At 36.3% G+C, this 24,690-nt stretch overlaps 3 protein-coding genes and 2 long non-coding RNA genes across 5 annotated transcripts; 3 read left to right on the top strand and 2 right to left on the bottom strand.

Moving 5' to 3' along the window:
• The first annotated feature begins 863 nt into the window (after window positions 1-863).
• On the top strand, window positions 864-1,829 carry LOC18611507 (uncharacterized). Its single transcript, XM_007047789.3, has one exon. The coding sequence runs from the start codon at window positions 1,068-1,070 to the stop codon at window positions 1,695-1,697; it is 630 nt and encodes a 209-aa protein (XP_007047851.3). The 5' UTR covers window positions 864-1,067; the 3' UTR covers window positions 1,698-1,829.
• A 15-nt stretch (window positions 1,830-1,844) lies between these two features.
• Window positions 1,845-10,213, bottom strand: LOC18611506 (ATP-dependent RNA helicase DEAH11, chloroplastic-like). The gene is made up of 3 exons (XM_007047787.3): window positions 8,881-10,213; window positions 5,038-8,176; window positions 1,845-3,242 (listed from the first exon to the last, which is right to left on the bottom strand). Exons 1-3 carry the CDS (start codon window positions 9,802-9,804, stop codon window positions 2,029-2,031), a joined length of 5,277 nt encoding a protein of 1,758 aa, XP_007047849.3. The 5' UTR covers window positions 9,805-10,213; the 3' UTR covers window positions 1,845-2,028.
• A 392-nt stretch (window positions 10,214-10,605) lies between these two features.
• LOC18611508 (bifunctional riboflavin biosynthesis protein RIBA 1, chloroplastic-like) lies at window positions 10,606-16,321 on the bottom strand. The gene is made up of 8 exons (XM_007047790.3): window positions 16,184-16,321; window positions 15,350-15,728; window positions 15,052-15,273; window positions 14,545-14,867; window positions 13,712-13,841; window positions 12,110-12,406; window positions 11,482-11,719; window positions 10,606-10,954 (listed from the first exon to the last, which is right to left on the bottom strand). Exons 1-7 carry the CDS (start codon window positions 16,231-16,233, stop codon window positions 11,486-11,488), a joined length of 1,635 nt encoding a protein of 544 aa, XP_007047852.3. The 5' UTR covers window positions 16,234-16,321; the 3' UTR covers window positions 10,606-10,954; window positions 11,482-11,485.
• Window positions 16,322-16,613: 292 nt separating this feature from the next.
• On the top strand, window positions 16,614-18,315 carry LOC148764456 (uncharacterized). Its single transcript, XR_016028816.1, has 2 exons — window positions 16,614-16,754; window positions 18,168-18,315. It is a non-coding gene; the product is annotated as an uncharacterized LOC148764456 (long non-coding RNA).
• Window positions 18,316-20,918: 2,603 nt separating this feature from the next.
• LOC148764457 (uncharacterized) lies at window positions 20,919-22,271 on the top strand. Its single transcript, XR_016024151.1, has 2 exons — window positions 20,919-21,270; window positions 22,098-22,271. It is a non-coding gene; the product is annotated as an uncharacterized LOC148764457 (long non-coding RNA).
• Window positions 22,272-24,690: the final 2,419 nt, after the last annotated feature.

Genomic DNA, 24,690 nt, shown 5'->3' on the forward strand with positions numbered 1-24,690 from the left:
TATTGATTTTTTGAGTTGTATTTTAACCACAATAAGTGCTGTTCTTTATGTAAATATAAACAAATTCCTTAAAGCCTAATATACCAAAATTTCCTTAAAACCTTAAGCCTAAAACTAAACCCACCAAGGCCCAATTCATAAACACACAAGATATTACTCTGATGATAAAAAAAAATTACAGATTTGATTTTTTTTTTCCTGGAAATTTTTGTTCTTTTTGTATATAAAAACAATTGTTATCCAACTTATATCACCCGTGAGGAAATATTTGGTGACATCATGATTTTGGTCAGTACTTGATGAATCAGGCATGCCTGCTACCTCACATTTAACAACATCTCTTGGTTCTTGCAAACAGAGAGATGTTTGATGTTTCTCTTGGTTTTGGCTGTCTCCAAACTAGATGAGGTGCAGAGATCATTGTAACAGTTCTTTTGGGTTACGAAACCTTTCATTTTCGTAACTTTTGGGCAATTGGTTTATCTTCATTATCAATCTAATGCTAGTTTAATTTAATTGGAAATACCTTTGGGACGTGATTAAACAACCAAAAAATAGAATCCTTGTAAAACACTACTAGGCACTGGGAGGGTCAGTTTTAGACACAAACTAGGCATATATTAATTTTATGGATGTTATCATTTATTTTTGTGATAAAAGAAGAGTAGAACAATGAAAAAGCTTGTAGCTTAATTTCAACAGGAGAATAGAAATTAATGCTATAAACTTTCCCAGCAATCCTTCTTTAATAGTCAATTATATATATTCTTGGAGAAAAGGTAGAGTGGGGACTTCTGCGACCACACAAAAAAGGAACCCAAAATCACCCGATAGCCTAATTTGTAGCTTGAGTCTAAGCACGCAAGAAACGAATTTCCAATATAAAAAGATATCTATAAAAGCATTAATCCCCTCGCAAACTTCACCGTTACTTGCGCTAGTGTCTCTCTTTCACCAACCCCTTTTCGTTCTTCTACGCCTTGACACGCCTTTTCTTCCAAATTCTGATCTATACCGATTCAAGGAGAAGCACCCGGGGATTGATCGAGGTTTGTTGTACTGCAAACATGGAGCCATCAGCAATAGCCAGACAGGTGCAGAACCATCAGAAGTTGAATTCCAGGGTTGCTAAAGAGAATGATATGATGTTAGGGACTCTTATTTCTCAAAAGTCTGGTATTGATTTAATGCAAAACTGTGATCTCCCTCCACCTCTCAAGGTCTTTACAGGGTTGGATAAGGCGGTTGCTTTGTCGATGAATAGAGTTTGCAGCACGGGACGAGAGACTGATAAAGACGATCATGAGCTTCTGGTATTTAGAAATGAAGGTGAGGATGACAAGTTGGAGCTTTTGAAGGCGTTGAGATTGTCTCAAACGCGTGCGAGGGAAGCAGAAAAGAAGGCAGCAGGCTTGGCTAAGGAGAGGGAGCGTATATCGAATGCCTTTGTGAAGGATTCGTTGCAGTTGTTCGCTTATCGGCAGTGGGTGAGATTGCTTGAGATTCAAGTCTCAAAGCTGCAATCCCAGTTGCTAAAGCAAGAGAAGCATTGTTGTGACAAACCAGAAGGGAAAAGATTGCTGCCAGAGGGAAATGAGGGCGGAAATGGGGATGAGATGTCATGGTTTGTTGCTTTCGCTGTTTGCCTTGGTATTGCCAGTGTGGGTTTTGCATTTGGTTATAGATATTTGCTCTGAATGCTATTGTATCAGTAGTCATAGGAGAACCTTTATCCAAAATCAAACAGCGAAAGTAGGAAACGGGTATATTTGTCGAGTTTTATCGGATAATATAATCCCATTTGGAAAGACAATCCTTTTCTGCACAAACTTCTACGATGCAGCTTTTATGATAACATCTTAACATGCAGGCACCTCGAGTAAATGTGATACGGTTTAAAATTATTTACAGGAGTCCGTATCGGCAGGCAAGATGTGTGTATGGCCCTGTACATGTGGCTCTATTAGTATTTACATGGGTTATTGTAACAGAAAACCTACGACTAAAAATGTGGGAAATGGGTTATAATTAGATGATAGCCATGTGAACAGCCCTCAAGTGGCCATAACAATCATCACTGCTACTAAAGAACTGCAAACAGACCCAGCAAACATGCCTCCCACACTTACATTCCACATGGTTGCAACCATCGATTTTCTCAACCGTATATCCACAGACTGGGCAAGTTTTCACCTGCTCTTTTCCTTTACACCACTCTTTCAAAGATGAATCTGGATCTTCCTTGAACTCCTTGTACTTCTCACACGACAGATATGGATGATACTCCAGGTGACACTTAATACAGGTCTCTGCATAACATGCTCCACAGACAAAAGGCTCACCAAAAGTCTCAGGATCAGCAACACGATACACTGATGGGCAATCAGGAGATGGGCAAAATCTATAGGTGCCCCTACTGGACGCAACAAATGCCCCTAAAGAAGCCCTAAAGAGTTCCTCTAACTTCTCCGTTGACAGGAGAGACTTCAAATCAGTAAGCAATATGGGAGCTTTACAACCTTGGTAGGCACAGCATATCGGAAAACTATCCAAGTTTTTGATGGCAGACTCACACTGCTCTACCAAACACAAACGACAGAAGAAATGGGAACAACCTTCAAGCTGGTAGCCATCTTCAACTTCACACAAGCAAATGGGGCAGGTAACCTCACTATCAGATCTCTCAGCTAAATGTTTACCTGTCTCCACGATTTCAAGAACAATCTCTTCTACCTTCCTCTTCATCTCTTTGTCACCACGAATTGAAATAACATGATGCCTGGTGCTAAGAGCAAACTCAGCCCCAGGTATCTTCTCTTTGAGCCCATGGAGGTCTGGCCCGAATTTCTTTACCACTTCCTTCATCAGGTCAGGAGGCAGACCCCGACCACGAAGTTTCACCTCAAGCTGCTTGCTCTCATGGTACAATAAAAGGGATTGAATCAATTTTTGCTGGCCTACAGCAGCATTATCTGGAGAGCCAAAGATTCTTATATTGAGAGAATGCCTGTCAAAAAAAATGTAGGTTCCTGTCTCTTGCTGCAATGATCTCATCAGATTGATGCCATCTCTAGAGAACAGATGCTGCAGTATGGAAGGAGTGAGGCTGGCATGTTTTACGGTCTTACCATTCATCAGCTCTTCCACAGGCCTTCTCAACTCTGCCACGGTTTTGGTGGCATTGGCAGATATTCTCACCCGATAGGAACCATTTCCATTTGCCTCTAGGTAGCAACCTGCACCTGTAAAAAATATAATTTATGCCCATCAGCACTTGGCAATTTAAGAGAACATGAAAACTCCTTATAATCAAACTGCTGAAATACTTAGTCAAATATGTCAACATGAGGATATGCAGCCTTTAGTCTATACCGATATTGGAAGGAAGAGTTTGTCTGCAACCAGCTCAAACTCTCCACTTAGTATTTTGAGTTGAAGTCTTATCCAACTGGAAAGTTATTTTCCACTGTAATCCCACTTCTGTACAACACAAAACTGTCACCCTCCTAATATTTCTCTCCAACATCCCTGTTTCTTTTGGCCAAGATAACAACTTCATTGATCAGAAAATCTAGGACGAGAAGAGAAGCAGGTACAGGCAAAAGGAGCCGAAAACTATAGAGATAACTAAATTAGTGCTCAAGAAATCAGCTTACAGAAAAACTTTTTCCTCATCTTTTAGAAGATATATTCTAATCTTTTATATGCTAAAATTCACCTCTTCATTAATTTTTTGTATCACCCATATGCTGCAAAACTAACTATCTATAGTGCAGTATTAATAGTTTAAAATCAGGATAACTATACTAAGAATCCTTAAAGTTTATAAGAATGTGCAATCAAGTATTATAATTTTGGAAATGACCTATTAAATCATTCAACTTATACAAATTATGGTGATTGAGTACTTCTGTCAGTGACCTTTAATAAGAGTGAGAGCAAAATTTGACATGTAACTATCAGCTTTTGTTTTGGTTGTCACCTATATGGCACATTATGGACAGACATTTGTTTCCTTTCTTTCTTTTCTTTTTTTTTTTTTCCCATTTCTTCTTTATATATTTCCCACTCTCTTTTCCAATTAGCTTTAACTGTCTCCTTTCCAACTCTCTCCTTCTTTCCAACTTGACAGTACTTTTTTAAATTTTCTTTTCTCCTTTTATCACCAATCCTTATAATTTAACTTCACTGTAAAACACGTTTCTTATTCTAGAATAGTGTAAAGATAACAATAATTAATGCCTCCATTCCTAATTCTTTATCTTTATAATAAATAAAAGTAATAACTTATAAATGAAAGCAACCAAATGCTATGTTAAATTTCAATAGAAAGTAAGAAACAAACACTGCCACAAAGGGGGAAAAAATGAAAGAGAAATGGCCTGAATCAATATCTTGATATCATCCATAAAATCCCAAGATTTCAGAAATGGTGAGCATGTGTTTCTTTTCCATTACTGTAAAATCCTGAATCAATATCTCTCAATGTGCTGTCATAATGGAAAGAAAAGATATAGAGATAAAATCTAAATTAGATCTAATGTTTCTTTTCTATTCCATTATATGCCCTAGTGCCAAATGCATGAAATGATTTGACATTGGTGAGGAGAGGTGGCAAGAGAGAGCAAGAGGGGGATTATTGAAAGAGATTGTGAGATTGTGAGCCACTGAGAAGCAGGCAAGAAGGAAAAAAAAAGAAAAGAAAAAATGATGACACATATATCTTAGTCAACCCACCAATGGTGACATGAATGACAAGTGGTTTAAAAAAATTCAATAGATGGCCATATAAATTATAATAATGACATGTTGGCTTTGCCATTATGGTTTTAGATACATAGTTAACAGACTTCCACCATTAGAAATTGAATGTATTTAGGACTTAATTGGTCATTTGCAAACTTACAAGCCTTATTGCACATTCATGCAAACTTTTAGGACTTATAGAGTAATTACCCCTCTAATATTTTTAACATACACATGTATGCTAGACAGGAAATAGAAAAAAAAATAATAATGTTATGCCAGTATGAGTACCTTTTAGATGTCTGAAGCTTGCTAGTAAAGAATCCAGTTGCTTCCTAATAACAGCATAGACAGATGAAGAGCAGGATATAGAGCTATGAAACAGTTGCTGGCACCTTATCTTCTGCCATGACAGACATCCAGGTAATACTTTCCCCTCTAGCTGTTCTAAAGCTTTTGCAGCCTCCAAATGTAATCTTCCATCAAAGGTGATCAAGGCTTTCATGAAACTCTCCTTTGGCTCAGGCTGGAAAACCTGAACCCAGCAACAATTTGCATGGGGATTCCTTTTAGGCATAAAGGGGGATATTTCTCTGTGGAGTGCCTCTTCACAAGCACTACATGTCGGATTTTCCACAGCATCTCCTCTCACCAGGAAAAAATCATGGATTTTCCTTTTTGTTGCTGTCTGTAGTTCATCCCAAACTTCAGCTTCAGAAAGCTCTTTATCAATTCCGTATATCACTATGGCATCAACAGATTTCCTGCTAACTTCACAGCGAACATTTTTTCCCCCTATTACCAGACTAGAGAAATCATCAATAATGAAACCAATATCAAGCAGATCACATTTAACGATTCCAAACCCTTTACTCGGCCTACGAGGCCAACAAACTTTTGCTTTGACAGCAGGGAATGAGAACATCTTATGATCAGCTCCAAACGATGTCCGTGAAGGAAGTACCTTCAATGCAGAGCCAGCAAAGTCAACACCATCCAGCTCAGCAGCTTTTCTGGCAGCATCAGGATTTAGGAACGTTATCTTGCCCCATTTTTCCTTGTCATCGCTCTCATGTCCACTGGCTTGAGATTTATGGACAGAACAAATACTGCCATTAGAATATTTCTCAAACAACATCAAAAGCTCCTTATCTTCAAGGTCATTCACATTTGAATGAAATACATCAAGAGTCAGACATCTCTTATCAACTTCAAGATGCTTAATCTCAGCACCGGCTCCAAAAAGTGCCATAGATGGTGAGGCACCCTGTCCATGAAATAAACATTTCTCCATGCATTCATTAAGTAACCATTTCCTTTCACATTCCAGCACCTCATTTACAAAGGCCAGAACCTTCTGCATGTCCATTGATGAAGCAAACAGCAGAATCTCATTCTGATCAACATTGACTTCAACACCAATCCGTTCATCCATACAGGCAGTCCTAAGCCGTGATACAAGAGATCGAAGATTATGGTTGGATTTGCCACAGAATTTTTTTAGTAGCGTACTACCAAAACCAGTCATTGCCTTCACTTGCAACTTTCGGCTTTCCATCCTAGATGCATCAAACAGGGGCGGAGGATCAAGAGTTGCTAAAGATTCAAAATCAAAAGCAGTTACACAAACCAAATACTGATTAGTTATTGATAAGAGTTCACCAAAAACAACCCAACTCGGCTTCTGACCAAATATCAGCAATGAACATGAAGGATGTAGCTGAACATGTTGTCCAGTCAATGCCACCTCATAACCAAGTTGGTCGTATCCAGAATACATGGCCACATTTTCAGCGAGGGAAGAAAGTATTATCGCCTTCAAAAATTTATCATGCTCAGTAGACTTATGAGGATCCCATAACAAAAAACTTGGAATAATAACAGAAAGTTCCTTTTGCAGGCAAATTTCCAATTCGGTGACTGTGTCTTGGCACCTCCGCATTGATTTAGCATTTATACTGTTTTCCCAGCACCATTTGTTTTTCCTGTTGTGCGGGAGAGCCTCCCATTCCTTGTACACCGAAAGCAGCGTAAAGAGATCACCATTCTGGTGGCAAAATTGCACCTTAAGGCAATCAGCTTTTACCTTATCACCTTCATTACCCACCCTGCAAAATATGCTACTGGCATTTGCCATAACAGCAGCAAGAACAAGGCCCTCTCTACGCAGGCGACAATGAAAGCAACTGAGAATCAGCTTACCGAGACGAGGCTCAATCCCCAATTTTACCAAGTACCGTCCGTCATCAGTTAATTCAAGAACACCATTCTTTTGAACAATGGCTCCCAACTGGATAAGATTCCTAATTGCCATGTCAATGGCTTTTGAACTAGGTGCATCAACAAAATCAAAACTCTGAACATTCTTGATTCCCAAAGCAAGGATCCTCAGAACTGCAACACCAAGATGAACTCTGCGAATCTCAGGCTCCTGATTAGGAGGCATCAACTCAAAATTGTTAGCTGTGTATAGTCTGTAGCATCTTCCTGGTTCTGTCCTCCCAGCACGACCGGCCCGTTGATTAGCAGAACTCTGGCTGATCCAGCACACTCTAAGAACATTCATTCCAGTGCCAGGTTCAAATTTACTCTCCTTCACCATACCAGAATCAATCACATACTTGACCCCAGGAATTGTAAGTGACGTCTCTGCGATATTTGTTGCAAATACAACTTTTCGTTTCCCAGGGTAATTCTGGAAAACATGAAACTGCTCTTCAAAGGATAGCTTCCCATGCAATGGTAATGCAACTGCATTTGAAGCTTCAAAATTATCACAAGCCCATTCTACTTCCATCTGGGAAGTCAAAAAGGCAAGAATAGTCCCCTCTTTCTCTGTTTTGTGAACCTCAGCAGCCATCCTCGTGACATCAGAAACATATGAAGCAACCATACTGGAGCCAGAAGTTCCCTCAGTTGCACAAGGAACATATTTAATATCAACAGAAAAGTGTCTCCCCATCACATGAAAGATTCCACAACCAAAAAAGTAGTCTGAGAGTTGATTTGCATTAGCCGTTGCAGACATTATTACAAGCCTTAACTCAAGTCTTCGACAAAGTAAATCTTTAACCAATGCCAAAAGCAGATCGGTGTTCAAACTTCTTTCATGGGCCTCATCAACAATGATGCAAGAAATCCCTGACAAATTCCTATCATTCATATAATGCTGGAGTAAACAGTGGTCCGTCATATATATTACCTTCGAATCAAACTGCTGAGCAGATGAAAATGTTGGATAACATACAACTGAATTATCATCATAACATCCAATGCTTTCTTCTCTAACTCTTTCTGCTAATGAGATAGCAGCAATCTTTCGTGGCTGAGTACAGACAATTGACTCATTAGCAGCAATTGCTGAATCAGTAAGAAACTGGACCAGCTGTGTGCTCTTTCCTGAACCAGTCTCTCCAATCAATACCATTATCTGTGCATTTAATACTTATAAGAGAAACCCAGAAAAAAAACACCATACTATAACTAAATTTAAACAATAAAGTAACACAAGAACAAAATAAATAAAAGAGCAAAGAGAATTTCCTAATCATCCTGCAGTTACTATCTACTACTGCATGGGAAGATAAAAAGAATCTGTTTTTTCAGGTTGATAATACCTTAATTTGTTGCAGGCCTCACTTATTAATTGGCTCTAAATTTCTTTATTTGCAACTAAATGAACACCTGACATATATATATATATATATATATATATATATATATAAACAAAATCATGGATATTTTCAATAAACACAGTCAATGTTAAGATAATAATCCTTTACAAGGCAAGTATAAACACTTACTTTGTAAGCTTTTAACCTCTATTGCACTTGGAAAGTAATTAAACCTACCTTTCAAGTTTTTAAATTCTAAATTACACTGTCAATATATTTGATGATAATCTTTAAATGAACATGTTTCAAGCATAAAAACCTCCTTTTCATATTTTCTTGAACTCCACCACACATGGCAAGTACATGAACAACTTTTCAAGTTTTGCATCACCGAGGTTTTAAACAGCAATGCCAATACACATAAGATAATAATCTGAATCCACCTTCCAAAATAAATCACAAAACCCAAAAAAGGAGCTGAATACACAATAAATAAAGGAGTGAGAAATAAATTTTTCACCTGTTCACCATGTATTCTAGTGAGAATCTCTTGCCTATGAGCATAAATAGGCAAACCATCTTCCAACCTCCTGCATTCCCTCAAAATCAGCCTATGAATTCTCTCCCAATCAAGCTCTCCGTCAAACCTGAAAACCTCCACACCATCCCCTTCTTCCACATTCCCGATTACCCCATCTTCCAGAGACCCCAACAAACTCCTCATCCCTCCCTTAAACTCCTTCAACCGCTTTGAAATCATCGACCTCTCCGCCATCAAACCTTTCTTCTTGTCATTCAACTCAAAAAACCGTCCCCTCGAACAATGCCGCTTACCCGTTTGTGCTGCCACGTCAGCAATCTCATCGGATTTTTCCTCGATCTTTTCCTTCCATTTTTTAACCAACTCCCCTTCCATCAATCCCTTTATATGGTTCGAAAAAAGGGTTTTAAGGTTTTGTTTGAGTTCCACCATGTCAGAAGCCACACGGACGTTGCAAATAAGGTTGGGAGTAAAATGGTGGGACCCATCAAGGCGGGAACGCCAGAGAGACAGAATTGAAGAGAGGGTGTGGATCCATTCCCGGAAAAACAGGGAAGCGGCGGTTTTTCCGGTGGGGTGAATTCGGGAATTTTCGGGGGCTGGGTTGAGTTGGGAAATTAAAGTTTGGAGGTCGTTGGGTTTAGCGGGGGAGGAGGAGGAAGAGTCGACGAGGAGTAGAATTGTGAAGTTTGGGCGGCCGAGGATATTGGAATTGGTGGAAGCAACGGCAGTGGGTCGTGGCGGAGCGTAGGGGCGACGGTATTGGTTATTGACTGGCTGAAAATTGGGTCCTGGTTGGTGGTTGCTTTGGTAATTGTGAGGGTGGTGCTGTTGGTGGTAGGGTTTATGGCCACCGGCCGGCGGCTGGTGGCGGTGGTTAGAGGAAGAAGAGAAGTTTTTCATGGCATAGAGAAAATTAAAAAAATAAAAAAGAGGCAAAAAGAAAGTTATTATTCGCTTTGGGCTGTTTTGGAGGCCTTTATTTTTTTTTTCCTCTATTTCGTGGAGTTTGGAGAGAAGAAGAGAGTGAATCTGATAGACAAATAAATAAAAGAAAACTGGAGACTTGTGTGATTTTTTTACTAGGGCTTAGAATTTTGGGTTTTTCTCCTTCAAAAGAGAAGTTTGGAGCAAATGGGAATTACGAGACAGGCGAGGATGATGATAATTTGGCTTTGGCAATGGCAATAACAAGATAATCAGGTTGGTCGGACATGTCATTTTAAGAACTTGAAGAGGACTTGGAAAGTAAGTTGGGGCGCTTTAACAATGAATCGGATGCCCCTCCCCCTTTTTTCCTACCACTCTCAACTTAACCCTTAAGCCACTTCAAATTTTCCTCTTCTTCTCTTTCTTTTTATTATACACCACAAAGCTCTTTCCATATACTACCAACTAAGTTTGCTAAGTGCTGATCTTTTAGATTTGAATTTTCCAAAATTACCATTAAAACATAAATTTTAATGATATGTTTTGCCCAAGAAAATTGAATAGTCACTCACTTTCCTTTTATGATATTATTTATTTCGTCATATAATCATTTTTCAAAATGATTATTTCTAGAGTCAGACAGATCAAAATAGTCATTATCGACTCTCTTCTCCAAATGACTACTCTATTTAAACTATTGAAATAATATATAAAAATGATTTAATAGAATTATCCTAAATCAATTTCATAAATTCTTAACATAAATAAGATAAATTTGCCTTCAAATAGTATCACACGTGAATGACATTAAACTTTGTACAACATCACCACTTCAAATTTTCTTTTAAATTATTAAAAAAAGTAAAAGTTGAAATCATAATTAATGGGAAAAATATTGAACAAGCCTATTAGCATTGATTAAAGTTTTATTAACAGATAATTTTTATATTAAGTCTCTGTTTCTTCAACCTTTTTCCACCCAATATTTGTTGACCAGAAGCTATGGAAAGCATGACTTGCTCACTGAGTCTCTAGTCCTGCTGAAACTTCGTACGCACTCTTGGGAGGCAAACAAATTTCCGGATGATTACGTGGCCTTATAAGAAACATCCCCTCGTCAAAACTGAATGATGAAACCGTGGAAGATTAGAAATTAGAAAACAAAATAACAAAAAGGTTAAAGGAACTCTTTTTTTTGTTTTAATAAAAAGTAAAATATAAAGGAAAAAAAAAGAAAATATGTGATTTTATGTATATATATATATATATATATATATATATATATGAAAAATAAAAGTAAATATTTTTAAAAATATCTAAGGAGATGATGCAGTTTTCTCTTGCAATCAGAAAAATAAATTAGAACTTTATACCCCACAGCCTTTGATTCTTAATTTGCTTGATGATATAATATTTACACTTCCATAGCAATAATAAAATTAAAAACAAAAAAAAGAAAGCATTTACATGGAATAGATATGGTGAACCTGAACCAGGATTTTCAATATGATTAGGTTCCTTATTATAAAATTTTAAAATTAAATAGCAAATCAAAATTCAATGCCAGTGTCAAAGCATCACCCGAATATGTTGTTATCCAGCAGAACTACTTGTCATACCAACTCAAGCAAAGAGGATATCAAAACAGACCTGCTTATGTCTCGGATATGTCATTAGAGGCGGTGTTACTGGTCGAATTAATATCCGAACCATAAATATGCCCCATTTTTGCACGTTTTGTCTGCAAGTATCTTTTGTTCTGCTTCGTTATTGGGGTCAATAATGGAACCCTGCCTGCAATGGCCAAACCATAACCTTTAAGCCCAACATACTTAGCAGGATTGTTTGTCATCAGCCTCATTGTATGAACACCCAGATCCCGTAGTATCTGCAGCAGATAGATTCATAAAATCAGCCATGTAGTTGATGCAAAAGGTCAGTATATCATATGCTACAGGCATAAAAACAGGGTCAAACTTTGATTCCAAATGCACTAATGGAGCTTCTTACAGCATGAAATACAATGTTACAAATATCTGCGACTGACAACATTTTAAATTACATTAAAGGTTGCACAATTCCACCAATGACAAATGCCCATAGTTTCACTAGAGTAAATTTGCCTAGTTAGCAATGATCATTTCCAACTGAAGGGTGATTCATTATCTGATGCCTTCTGAAATAATAGAACATTTAACTTAAGGGGTAACATGAGTAATTCTATTAAATACAGAAGCAATGCATAAATAACCCCTGACAAATTGCTAAAAAAACATACCTGTGCACCAATACCATATTCTCGAGAATCAACAGGTAACCCAAGCTCCTCATTGGCCTCAACTGTATCACGTCCGTCATCTTGTAGGTTGTAAGCACGGAGCTTGTGGCCCAAACCAATGCCTCTACCTTCATGTCCACGAAGATACACCAATACACCCTGCCCAGCTGCCTCAATTTGCTTCATTGCTAGTGCCAGCTGGTTCCCACAATCACATCTGGCTGACCCAAATATGTCACCAGTGAGGCACTCAGAATGTACCCTCACAAGAATATCTTGCCCATCGCCAATTTCACCCTGCAGGTACCACAATCCAGTCAATTCCCTACTATATCAGCAGATCTACCCAGTCCGATAAAGTTTTTTGCATACAACGGACTAGCCACACTTTTCCTCCAAAAAGAAGGTCCCAGTTAAAATTCGCCCCTCCCCAATAAACTATTATAAGAAATTACAAGAGAAAAAAAAAAGCTTAGAATAAGTAAAGTGCATTGGGAAACAATTAAATAATGATATAAAATATGATCCTTGAACTTAGATTGAAGCCTTAAACTAAATCAAGACAACATGCTGCAAAGGCCTCCACCTTTTTGACTAATGTGGGGAAAAGAGTCTCTTTATCCTTCAGGCACATTTAAATCCTGATCAGGACATGCATATTTAGAGTCTCTATTCTATCATTCACACTATTATTGAAAGCCGTAGCTGTTCCCAACTTCCAAAACACATCTTATCTGGATTACTAAAACCCCAAATCGCGTGCGTTTACTAGATTTTTAAAAATTCCAAAACCAGGGTATCCTACAAGAATATAGGTGGCTTCATTATTGACTATCTACATTGTATAAGTAGGCTCAAAAGCTTTTCTGAATTTCATTGTACTATTTATTTCTCTTTCAAGCCTGTGTGCCTAATGCATTCACATACAAAGAATTTTGCCAGGCCTTACAAAATCCAAATATTAATTAAGACTAATGCTACCCAAGAACCATGTCCTAAGCTCTGATTTCATCACTAAAAACAAAAATAGTATTATTGGGGCAGAGTAAAATTTTCTGTGTGATACGAGGTCCACAAAAAGAAGGCATGTAATCTAGCATAACCAGCTGATCAACTCAAAGTCACCATGCTATAACTTGCAAAAGGACTCACAAATGCCGTCTGGAAGTATATCTGCTCAGCAACGCTTTTATAAAGTAGTAAAACATGTTTTATGACTGTAGCAACAAAAACAAGTGCAGATGGCAGAGGTTTTTTTTTTTTATAATTGAGAGAGGGGCAATTCGAATCCTACTCTTTAGGCAAGGGGATCATGCACCAACCAATGAGCCAAATGCTCGGATGCAGTGCAGATGGTAGAGTTAAGCACAAAAATGACCAATATCATAGAAAGTCAGCACATACGAGTGCATCACTGAAGAGCACGATGCACGCCATATAGCTTCTAACAATATACCCAAGCACAAATTAATGCTACAACATCAAGAATATCCTTGAATTCCCAGCTTTAAAAACTGGTTGTTTAGCATTGGTGTTGCCTACTGAATATTAAAAAGAAACAGATGAAGATGGTGTGCATGCTAACTCAAATAAATTGCTTACTTTAACCATCGCAATGTGCTCAATCCCATCTAGCAATGACCTATAACAGTATGCTTTAAATGGGCCCCACATTGTGGGTATCAGTGCAGCAGCAGCCAGCTCCACCAGCCTATCTCTTTTCCTCCTATATCTGCCAAATATTATAATATAAATAACTTCAGAAAAAGGATTAATTTTGTTAGTCTATAAATGAAAAAAAAAAAACAGATGAGTTATGATGTTGATGATTAGACGTTCCTTAAAAGCTATGTTGCTCAGACCCAGATACAAAAGTGGGTCTGCATTTCAACATGTGTATGTTCACCTTCTAAATTTTCCCTTCTATTTGGATAGTCATACCCTTATAAGATGTCCGCTTTGAGATGTTGAATATGTTTCCAACACTAGTGCTTCAGGAAATGAAGGAGTCAGTAACAAAGCAAAGACATAGTTGGAAGAACTTACAAAAACAAGCAACATTAATTGATGGTTAAGCCTTTTATTTCTTCTCTTTTAGTTTTTCCTCATTTTTGGGCTCACACCCATAGACCATTCCCAACAGGGCTGAAACATAGGATGGGAGTCGTACTAACTCTACAACGTCTATCTTCTTTCTTCTCTTTTAGTACATCTAGGACCAGAGATATGTGATGGTATTAAGCAGCAGGTTCTGATTTCTCCCTTTTTTCTTCCCCCCTTCATGTAGGAGAGGGCAAACTGGGCAATTCAGTTTACAAACTAGTTTGCAGCCCGTATACCTATCCTTTAGCTTGAAGAGACTCAAGCAGTGAGAAAAGCAATAAAACCTTAACAATAACACCAGCATTCTCTATGAAAAGGGCTCATCAGTATACCTGATTAGATCAGCAATAGAAATAATCTTCAGTTTTTCTGCCTGTGCAAATTCACGAAGCTTTGGCAACCTAGCCATGGAACCATCATCATCCACAATCTCACATAAAACTGCAACAGGTTCTAGCCCAGCTAATACAGCAAGATCAACAGAAGCTTCAGTGTGCCCAGCTCTTTTCAGAACCCCTCCCTCCCTGTACTTCAAAGGAAAAATATGACCTGGGCGATTGAAATCTTCAGGATTTGACTCTTTCGATGCCAAAGCCAGCACTGTTGTAGCTCTATCACGAGCAGAGACACCTGTTGTTGTACCATGCTTTGCATCCTGCATGCGACCATAGCAGTTGATGTCAAAACAAGGATACAAAAAAACTTAAAATTTATAGAAAGCAAGGAAAAGACCAAACAAGAATTCACCATTAGAATGAAAGTTCTCACACCAACTTGCAATTTGACAACACAAAAGCTGTAGCTTTCACATGTATTCCAAATAAAGAAGAGAACATTACCACTGATACAGTGAATGCTGTACAAAGTTTTTCCTCATTCTCCTTCTGGGTCACCATTAATGGTAGTTCCAACCTCTCCAAGTCTTCAGCTTTCATGCTCACACAAACAATTCCAGTTCCATGCTTGACAATAAAGGCCATGGCCTCAGGTGTTACCAATGACGCTGCCATTATCAGATCACCCTCATTTTCTCTATCTTCATCATCTACAACAATCACTAACTGAAAACTTTCCTTGATTAGCAATCTATAATCCTTATAAAAGATTATCAGACATGTATTTAGGGCAATGGCAAACCTTTCCTTGACGAATATCTTCAATGGCTTCCGGGATGGAAGCAAATCCTTCTGTAGGATGATCCAGGTCGTATTCATCAGAAGAGAAACCTCTAGTCATAGGAGTTATTTCAGCCGCAAGTGTTCCAAAACCTATAGCATCAGGTTGTATCTCAATCCCAGTTGGCTGGTCAACAAGTCCATTGACAAAACCAGTTTTCCCAGTAACAGCTCCATTACTATTAGGATAAGATAGGACATCCCCTTCTCCAGATACCAATGCGGCGCTAACTTTACCAGCACCCTTGAAACTCAAACCCAGCTTTCTAGTCCAAATGCTAGAAAACAAAACAGGCTGGCACCCATTTGCTGTATTAATAGGATTCGAACCATTGTACCCTCTAAATAAAACAGAAGAAAAGAAAAAAAAATTCATATATACTTAAACCACTAGAATTCTAGAATAATAACACATAAAATTATAAAAGAATCTTGCTAACTAGTGACTTAAGAGTACTTATCAAAGTTTTAGTATTCGAAAAATATTTTTCTTCAATGTACAAGAAATCATTACATTCAATTCATAGTAGACTATCGCATTTCCTTAAATTTCACTTAACAAATACCTGTAGAACACTCAATTAACATTTTCAAGTAATAATTAAAATGAAGAAAAATTATCTGTCTTTATGTCAATTACCGAGATATACCAAGACTTATTAAGGACACCACTAAAGTAACATTTTTTTAATCAAAAAATTACAGATTAAGCATAATTAGAAAAGTCTCCTAAAAAATGATAAAATCATGGAAGCGCGGAAAAGATTAAGGCAAAAGAAAAAAAAAATGAACTTACTGGAAACGGGCGAGAGCCATTGAGGAAAATTTGAGACTGATGGAAGCCATTAATAGTAATACAAAGGGAGTTTCAGCTTTATCGGCCCCCCATAGCCACCGCCACCGCCATCACCCCAAAAGCAAAAAGAGTCGAGAGAGAGAGGAAAAGCGCTGGGATTTGTGTGGATGAATCTAATTCTCAGCTGACGTGGCTTCTTGGAAGCAGAATTTTGGGTTTAGCTTTTCGATTTCAGCTTTTCTTTTTATTCCCTATTTCTCGTATCCTTGTCCTTTTCTTCTCATTTCTGTTATGTCATCACGTCTTAAGCACGTGCTTATGACTCTGTAATCCTTTTCTTTAAATATAATTAAAAACATGGGAAATTAAACGTACTTTGCACCTTCGCCACTTGAAAATTGAAAACCAGCTCCCCTTTTTGGTAAAACTGATGGTTCTTCCTCCAACGGCGAACGAACGCCGATCATTGCTGCTGCCAATCACGATCATCGGCGGGAAAATCCTGCAAGCTTCAGCTCTCTCTCTCCAGTCACCAGAGCAGAACTCCTCCAACTCAGTTGTCATTTTGATCGTGAGCCTCTAATTTTTGTCAGTTGTTTCGTGTTTTTCTTTTTTTTTTTACTAGTTTAAGTCATTGCTCGTCAAATTGTTACTATATTGTTTAAAGAAACATTTCTATCCCAAGAAAAAAATTGGGAAAAGTTACTATTAAACACGAAAATTAAGAAAATCTTTGTCATATTTCATAAATATTACTTTGTTTTGGACCCAGGGGCAGAGCGTCCCTTTATAATGGGCGGCCATGGCCCCCAAAATTTTTAAAATTTTTTATATATTATATATTTTGTAATGACTTTTTAAAATAATTTTTTATTAAATAATTAATATAATTAAAAAATAATAAAATAACGTTACAAACTTCATTCAATTTTATTCAAATTTTTTAAGTTTTTCACTCAATTTTTTTTTGTCTTTATATTATAAAATTACAAAAAAAAAATTATTTAATTTTTTATTTATATTTTTTTTTAATTTTATTCTATTTATTCATATATTTTAAGTTTCTATAGATTTTTTTTAATTTCTATCAATCATCAATTATTTTTTTATTATATAGATTTTATTTTCTACTTATCATATTTTTTTTTATTACGTAAATTTTATTTTAATAATTTTAATTTTTAAAAATTAAAAAAGTATTATATATGTAATTTTCAAATATAAGTTCTAGCATTGCATTATTAATTATTGTTTAAAATTTCATCAATATATTATTTTTTATTAATCCTCATTATATAAAAAAAAATTATCTTGAGTATATATTTTTAATGTGTTTTACGTTTTATATTTAGTTAAAAAAATTATCTTGAGTATAAAAAAATTATTAATTATATATATCATATTTAACTATTTATATTTTATGAATTATAATTTAATATTTAGTATTATAAGCTTAAATATAATAAAATAAAAATATTAGATGTTGACTGCATTAATTTTTTAGTTGTTTATATTAAAAAAGATAAAATTTCAAAATAAAATGAATGATAACTTTTTTACAGATAATTTAATTATTTATATTAAGAAAAATATTAGCATCGGTAAATAAAACTTTTCTAGAGTACTATTATAAGTTTTTTTTTTGTTTCTTTTGATTTACATATTATATAAAATTGTTATTTATTATAAATCTTTTGATTATTAATGGTTAAGTTCAATATATTAATTTTAAAATTTTTTAATTTTTATTTTTCTTCACCTTTGACTCTTTCAAAAAAAATTAACTAGCTCCACACCCCTGTATGGACCTATACTATAGGAATTATAATTTGCTTCAAAACACTTTAAAAAAAACAAAGAAGTACTATGGAGTTTCCTTTTAAGAATAAGAGAAACTTAGAAACAGAGAAGATTGTCCACTTTTCGCTTGGGAATGGGAATAGTTAACCGTTTCATAAGATCTTTTCTCCCAATTGATTTGTAGGTGAACGTGAACTTCTCATAATGGAGCGATTGAATAATATTGGGCCTTACTTTTGGGCCTCTGTTTAACCAAATGTCTCGAATCTCGATATCTTAGTTTGGAGTACATTGTCGATTTTAAGCTTTTACTAATAATTTGAGTATTCTAACACTTGTGTGCAGTATTATTTCATAAGTAATTATATTCAATATTCAAATTTTAAGATCTTTAAATTAAAATCTTCAAATTATAGTGTTTGAAATGTCCCATTTTGAGGATGTTATCAGTTGTTCTTGTGGCATTAATGTTGTAACCATTCGACCAACCGCTTCCACTTCTCATCCTCTAGAACTTAAAGAAGGTACATCAGAACATAATGTTGTGTGCCTTAGAAGACACAAAATGGAAATGTTTATTGTTTATGCTTTTCTTTATTTGGTTTCCTTTGATGACAGCACAATCACTGTTTTGAAACTATATGAATATATATATATATATATATGGAGAGAGTGAGAGAGAGAGTCAAGATTTGTGATTTTGGTACCCTTCCATTTCTAGAGGTCAAAAGTCATTTGCATTGCTCCGGATAACTGGTAAATCCATTGAGTTTAGATGGGTTGGTTGGCTCCTAGGACTTAATCATCCTCGACTGCTTGCTGATATTGTAGGTCTCTTCAAGATGAAAATGGATAATTGGGTTGAAACCTTTAGTTTATATATTTTATGCGTTAGCTAATTTAACTTTTGACAGGCTTTTAAAACCTCGTGTGTTCATACGGTGCCCTTTTTTTTACCATAGTTGTAGAATAAGTTTTTTGATTGATTAAAAATGTATACAAAACTACATATGTCATTTTTATCAATGCATGCTAGACTTCTAGGCTTACTTCCTGCTTAAAATAATTAATTATCAGTTTTCAGTTTTTCTATCTAGAGCGGTCACAGTACTTGTTATGAGATTGCTTAACTACTTTCTTGATTGCTGAAGAATGAAGATTAGCAATTAGTAGGTCATTATTGGGAAATGCATCTTTGATCTTGGAGCTGAAGTACTATTGCCTAGGAGAGTTTTTGTCCCATCCTTGAACTTTCTAGTTCTATTTGCATTTAGTTGGATAATTTCAAGCAATATATAAAAATTCATGGAGAGCACTGTTATAAAACACACCATCTTACACAGATAGAAATAAATAGTATTTGGAAATTGCATTGTGTTTCTGTTTGTTATCCTTAACAAACAGACTCGGCCATTATTTGGTGCAGTAATGATGATTTCATGGTACTAAGTCCAAGAGTGATGGTTTTAAATCCAAGTGTAGCCACTTCATGAATAGACTTTAATGGACCTTAAAATGTGGCCTTGTAATTCTTCTAGAAGAAAGCTCAATCCAACCATGTTGAAACATAATACCTGAATTGATGAAGTAGGCCAGTACAGTAAAATTCATATTGCTGATTTGTGATATATTAATTTGGAACAGGTGCATTCAAAATACTAAAAGCATTGGGAAGTATCTTATACCATATTCTTTGCAGTCTTTTAGTTTGGTTGGGGATAATGGTTTGCTTTTCATGGCTTATTGCTAGTTCATAAATAACTGTTTCCATTTTTGAGCCTAAGTTCATACAAAACAAATCTCAATAAAGAAAAATGTGATCTTCATTTGACACAAGTTCATTGCTGTTAATCCATCCTCAATTACCTCAAAAGACAACTCAGTTTTCTCTCGCTTTCTGATGGACCTAAGCATATGAATGGTGCAAAAGGTTGAAATGATATCTCCTCTTTCTTTTATTACATTATTTTTTTGCATGAAAACATGTTGAAGTGAACTGAATTGATTATGAATGCCATAATACTCCTATGAATATAAAGTCGAATTGGCATTAAACAATCTTAAGTTTACTGCACATTGATGAGTACAGTGAAAGTGTGAAGTACTAATTACTGATTTAGGATTGAGGATTGAACAGTATAAGTGAATTCAAAGATTAAAAACATTTTGTAGTTTATCACCATTGCATTTAGTCAGGGGCTTATTTGTTCAGTTAGCAAATAGTTGCAAGTTTAAAAATCCTGATCTCAGAACAATCATGGAATTTTCATTAAAACAAAACCTTCTTCTGCAATGGAACTGCTTAAAAAATCATTCATCTTTTGTAAAATTTCATGATGTTAATTCAAGTTAAATGGCGTTTGGAGACAGCCCAATTTCCATATCCCCCCTTCCCTTCATCTTTGTTTTCTTTTTAATTTTATCATGGAACTTAACTAGCATCTTTGTTAAGAATGTCATTCAACAGCCTATGATTATTGTGACAACATAGTGTTTTAAGAACGTGAACTGATTTTTTCATTAGACTGTTATGAGTAGTCAATCATTTGATAAGATATAGGTGCATCTAATTGGTATTAACAAATTTTGAATTTAAATTTAGCTACCAAAATGGTTCTCCTCCCATTGGATAGCCAAAGGCGCAATAGGACATTCTGGCTTGTGCTTTAATGAAGCATGAAGCAAGCTATTAAGAAGTTGTGGATGTTCAGTTAGACTACTAGCAGTTGTTGTGTTTGAGTTGTGATATGTTTGTTAGTTATTTGATTGTCTTGCTTGACAGCTATGTCATTGATTCAATCTTAACCCTAACTTTTACATAAATGAACATCAGGGCCTTGTTCAGCCAGTCTTCATCCATGAATTATTTCTATTTGTGATGGGATTTTATGATAATTTTTCATGTTCCGCCAAATTTTTATAGCCAAACCTGTTAGCAAGCTACTTAAACTTTTCAATTGAGTTTACATTAAAACAGCTGCTTATTCATGATAACCAGCTTATAGCCAAACTCTATGGACTTCTCTAATTGATCTTTCCCTGCTTTATTTTACAAAATTCTATTTAGGAGGCACAATAAAAACAAAAAAAGGAGAAAGAAAAAATGCACCTTTTTATGTAATCGAAAGAAGGAAAGTAAAGCCTTTAGAGATTCTGCTTTCCCATACTTTTCAACCTAGCTTTTGGACAGCACTCACAAAATAGAAAAGAAAGCAAAAAAGAAAAGCTGCCTACCATTAAGGGGTCTACACTCTAAAAAGCCCACCCACCCAGTGAACTTTTTCCAGGTTTGGCCCCTTTTATTTGTTTTTCTATCCTTTTCTTTGTTTTGTATCCCTGTTAGATGCTATATACACTTGTTCATAGCCCTTAGGAGATATCCAAAGACAAAAAGACCTCTCTCTTTCCTACTCTCTAAAGTGTGGAAAACTTATGAAAACAATTTTCAAGTGCCTGTTTCCTCTCACTTTTGAAATATCTTACCCATACTTGGTTATCTATCATCTTGTTCTGGAAATAGAACAGGCTCTCAACAAAAGGCCATGTGATCGCCTTCTGAGTACTAATTCCCTCAAATTTGGTTTACCCTTTGAGGGCTAAAGATTAATGGATGGGTAACAGAGTATATAGTTGTTTCTCTGTGTCGTTTATCTGTGACAGGATGAGTGTATCAAAGAGAACCTATAACGAATACCACCATGCATGTCTTTGTGGCTTCCACAATTAGCAATTCTACCTTTTCCACTGGTCTGAGATTTGCTGGCTACCTACCCGGTTTCCGCATAGTAGTTAGCTTGAACTTTGAAGATAGATATTTATGAGCTTTTAACTAAAGTATTAACAAAAAATAACATGGGGCTTAAGCACAAAGCTCAACTATATGGCAATTTTAGCTGCAGTTTTGTGGGTGTTGGGCCCTGCTTCAGCCGGCTGCAGTTGGAGAAAAGGCTAATTCATGGTATATGTTAGTATGGATCTCCGGCATCCCGTTGACCTTTTGTCAGGTCACAAAATTGACTGAAAGTTATCCAAAAAAAATTGGTGGTAATAGGGTCTTGTCTATTAATTAAGATTGTTTTTACTTTGCCATTCTTCAAGTAGATATGTTTTGCAGTTGCAGGATACTTTGATCGGTTCCAAACTGTTCCTAGGTATGGCACTGCCGTTTCTGAGAGGTTCAGACTGGATTCACTGCCCCGTATACTTATTAATTGAGATGTTTAGCAAGATAAGGTTGGGATATTCTTTTTTTGGCCACGTATAAATTTGGGTATATGCCATTCTTTTGTGTTCCTGTTTCGGATATGTGCTGATAACTCTGTGACTCATGACTAGACTGCAAGTTATGGTCATCTGAGAGTGCCATATTCTCGGGGGGGAAAATTAATCATTATCTGTGAGTATTTTTCCTTTTTGTAACTTTCTTCAAGGAGTGATCATTACCCAAATCAAGAAGCACCTTATCATATGTCCATGCATCAATGATGAGTAGATGAAAACCAGCAATGTGTCTGGGGAATTTTTGCACCAGTCAGCGACACCAATCAATGTGTCCCATACTCATTCCTGCTGGCTCAAGTTTTCCCCATACTGGAATTTATAGTTTAAACTTGCATTCTGTTCCACTCAGCTTGAGTTACGTAAAACCAGACCAATGGCTTTTTTACATGTATACTACAGGTTTAGCATCTAGTTTCCCATTGAGGGAAAGTTTCAGTCCTATAAGATGAATTGAGTAGAGATTTTATATTCGAGTCATGTTGCTTTGGGCTTATTACTACGAAGAAAATTGTAGCAGGAAAATATCATAATAAACCATTCTAAGAGTCCAGTCAATAATCATTTCTTCCTTGATTGCGGAGGACATGGGTTCTAAGACCCCATTTTCTTCACCAGGGTTTTCACTTTCAAAATTGTCTGCGTTCTGCAACACTTTTATTAGATCTTTGTAGGTAACTGAGGTTCGATAGACCATCGTGGACCATCTTGGCATCATAGCAGACAGCTTTTCTCTGATATGCTTTTGCTCTGGGTACAGAGGCATTTTTCAAAAAAAATTTAACTTTTTATGTGAGAACTGGGCAGTTCTCACATGCTCACAACTCATCACTTCCCCTTTCTGTGGGGTTTCTCTTGAAACTTTGAGTACCCAAGAAACCAACTCACACGTGTTGTTGTCATCAAAGAAATAATTCCTGTGTCCCACTTTTTGCACAGCATCGACCAATTTTTTCATGGTGGTGGGCTCCCCATTATTTGATGACCATACTACAGCTAAATTCCCACTTGTGCTTTGCTCATCACAGCTTGGGAGGGGAAATTTGCTTATATGCCTTTCACTAGCAGGGAAATGTTGAACAAAAAATAAAAAGTAGCCTAAAAGGAGTAGTTGCCCTGGTGTAAAATTGACTACACAGGGACTCATCAATCCTCCTTCACCACAAGGAGTCAGTTAATGGATCAGTTTGATCAAACATCCTTTGCTTTCAAGATGAATTGAAAAATGAAACAACTTCAAACATTAAGGGAAAGGGGATTCGATATTGCTTGTTATTGATTCAGACCGAGTGGTCAGCACTTAGAACCTTGGCAGATTGTAGATGAATGAGACTTATTGTCAAGTGTTCATTAAGATAGGCTTACCAATGATGAAATTGTTGTGAGCCTAGGAGCTTAATCCTTGGGCACCATGGCAGGTTTTGCTTACCAGCTTGTGCTCTGAAATTCATGATCACTCTCCCATCATAAAATTTTGTTCCCATTTTTACTGGGCCATGTGGGCCAGCTTTCTAGGGCCTAGCTCTTGGCTTCACTTAACCACAATTGGTACAGCCTCATCATTTTGATTCTTTGTGGTGGCCCTAAGGCGTATCCAGGGCAAAGAATTGAAGTGAAGTTTCTCCCAAGAATGAAGAATGTTCCTCTTTTGTTAATACGATCTTAGTGAGAAGAAAGCTAGAGATTGTGCAATTATGGCATACTATCCCATGTCCCTTTTTCCTTTTGCCGACTAACAAGAGTTGAAACAATGGATCTGCCAAAGTGTTTTAGTTTTTTTTTTCTCTTAATCCTAAAGAGTTCCTCACAGTGATTTGAAACAATGGGAATCGTTTTTACTACCAAAACACCACTAGACGGTTGAGGTGAGATTTGGATAGAAATCTCATGTTGGAGATACCACTCCTTCCTTCTTGTATCAAGTTGGCTTATTTTCATTTCACAAAGAGAATTCTAGTAATTCTTGTAGGCCATTTAGTATTGAAAGAAATTGATTTGGCCATATTGTAGGTCAAATGTTGGAGGATGGGTGATGTGATACATCTTTGGTAAGCAACCAGTTTCATAATTAGGAACGAAGAAAAATAAATTTGTTAATTAATTACATGTTTCTTGTTTTCTCCATAAAGTTTGAGTGCTGGAATTTTGTTTCAAAGAAAACAATGACTTAGGCCTTATAACTAACAACAAAAATTGAAGATCTAAGACTATGCAATCAGTGTTCTCATTTGAAGTCCATTCTGTTTCTCAAAATTTTGTTTTTCTCTCTCTTTTCAGGTTTTTTTAAAGAAAAATACCCTAACTTCAACAATATAAAGGACAGGTGAGGTATCATGTCTCTCCATCCCATCCTAACCAAAAGGTATGGAGAAAGGGGAGGCATAGATGATAGACAGGTGCAACATTTCTAGTTAATTCATAATGTAAAC

Source organism: Theobroma cacao, chromosome 1, assembly GCF_053813885.1.
Source record: "Theobroma cacao isolate CCN51 chromosome 1, ASM5381388v1, whole genome shotgun sequence".
Classification (NCBI taxonomy): Eukaryota; Viridiplantae; Streptophyta; class Magnoliopsida; order Malvales; family Malvaceae; genus Theobroma; species Theobroma cacao.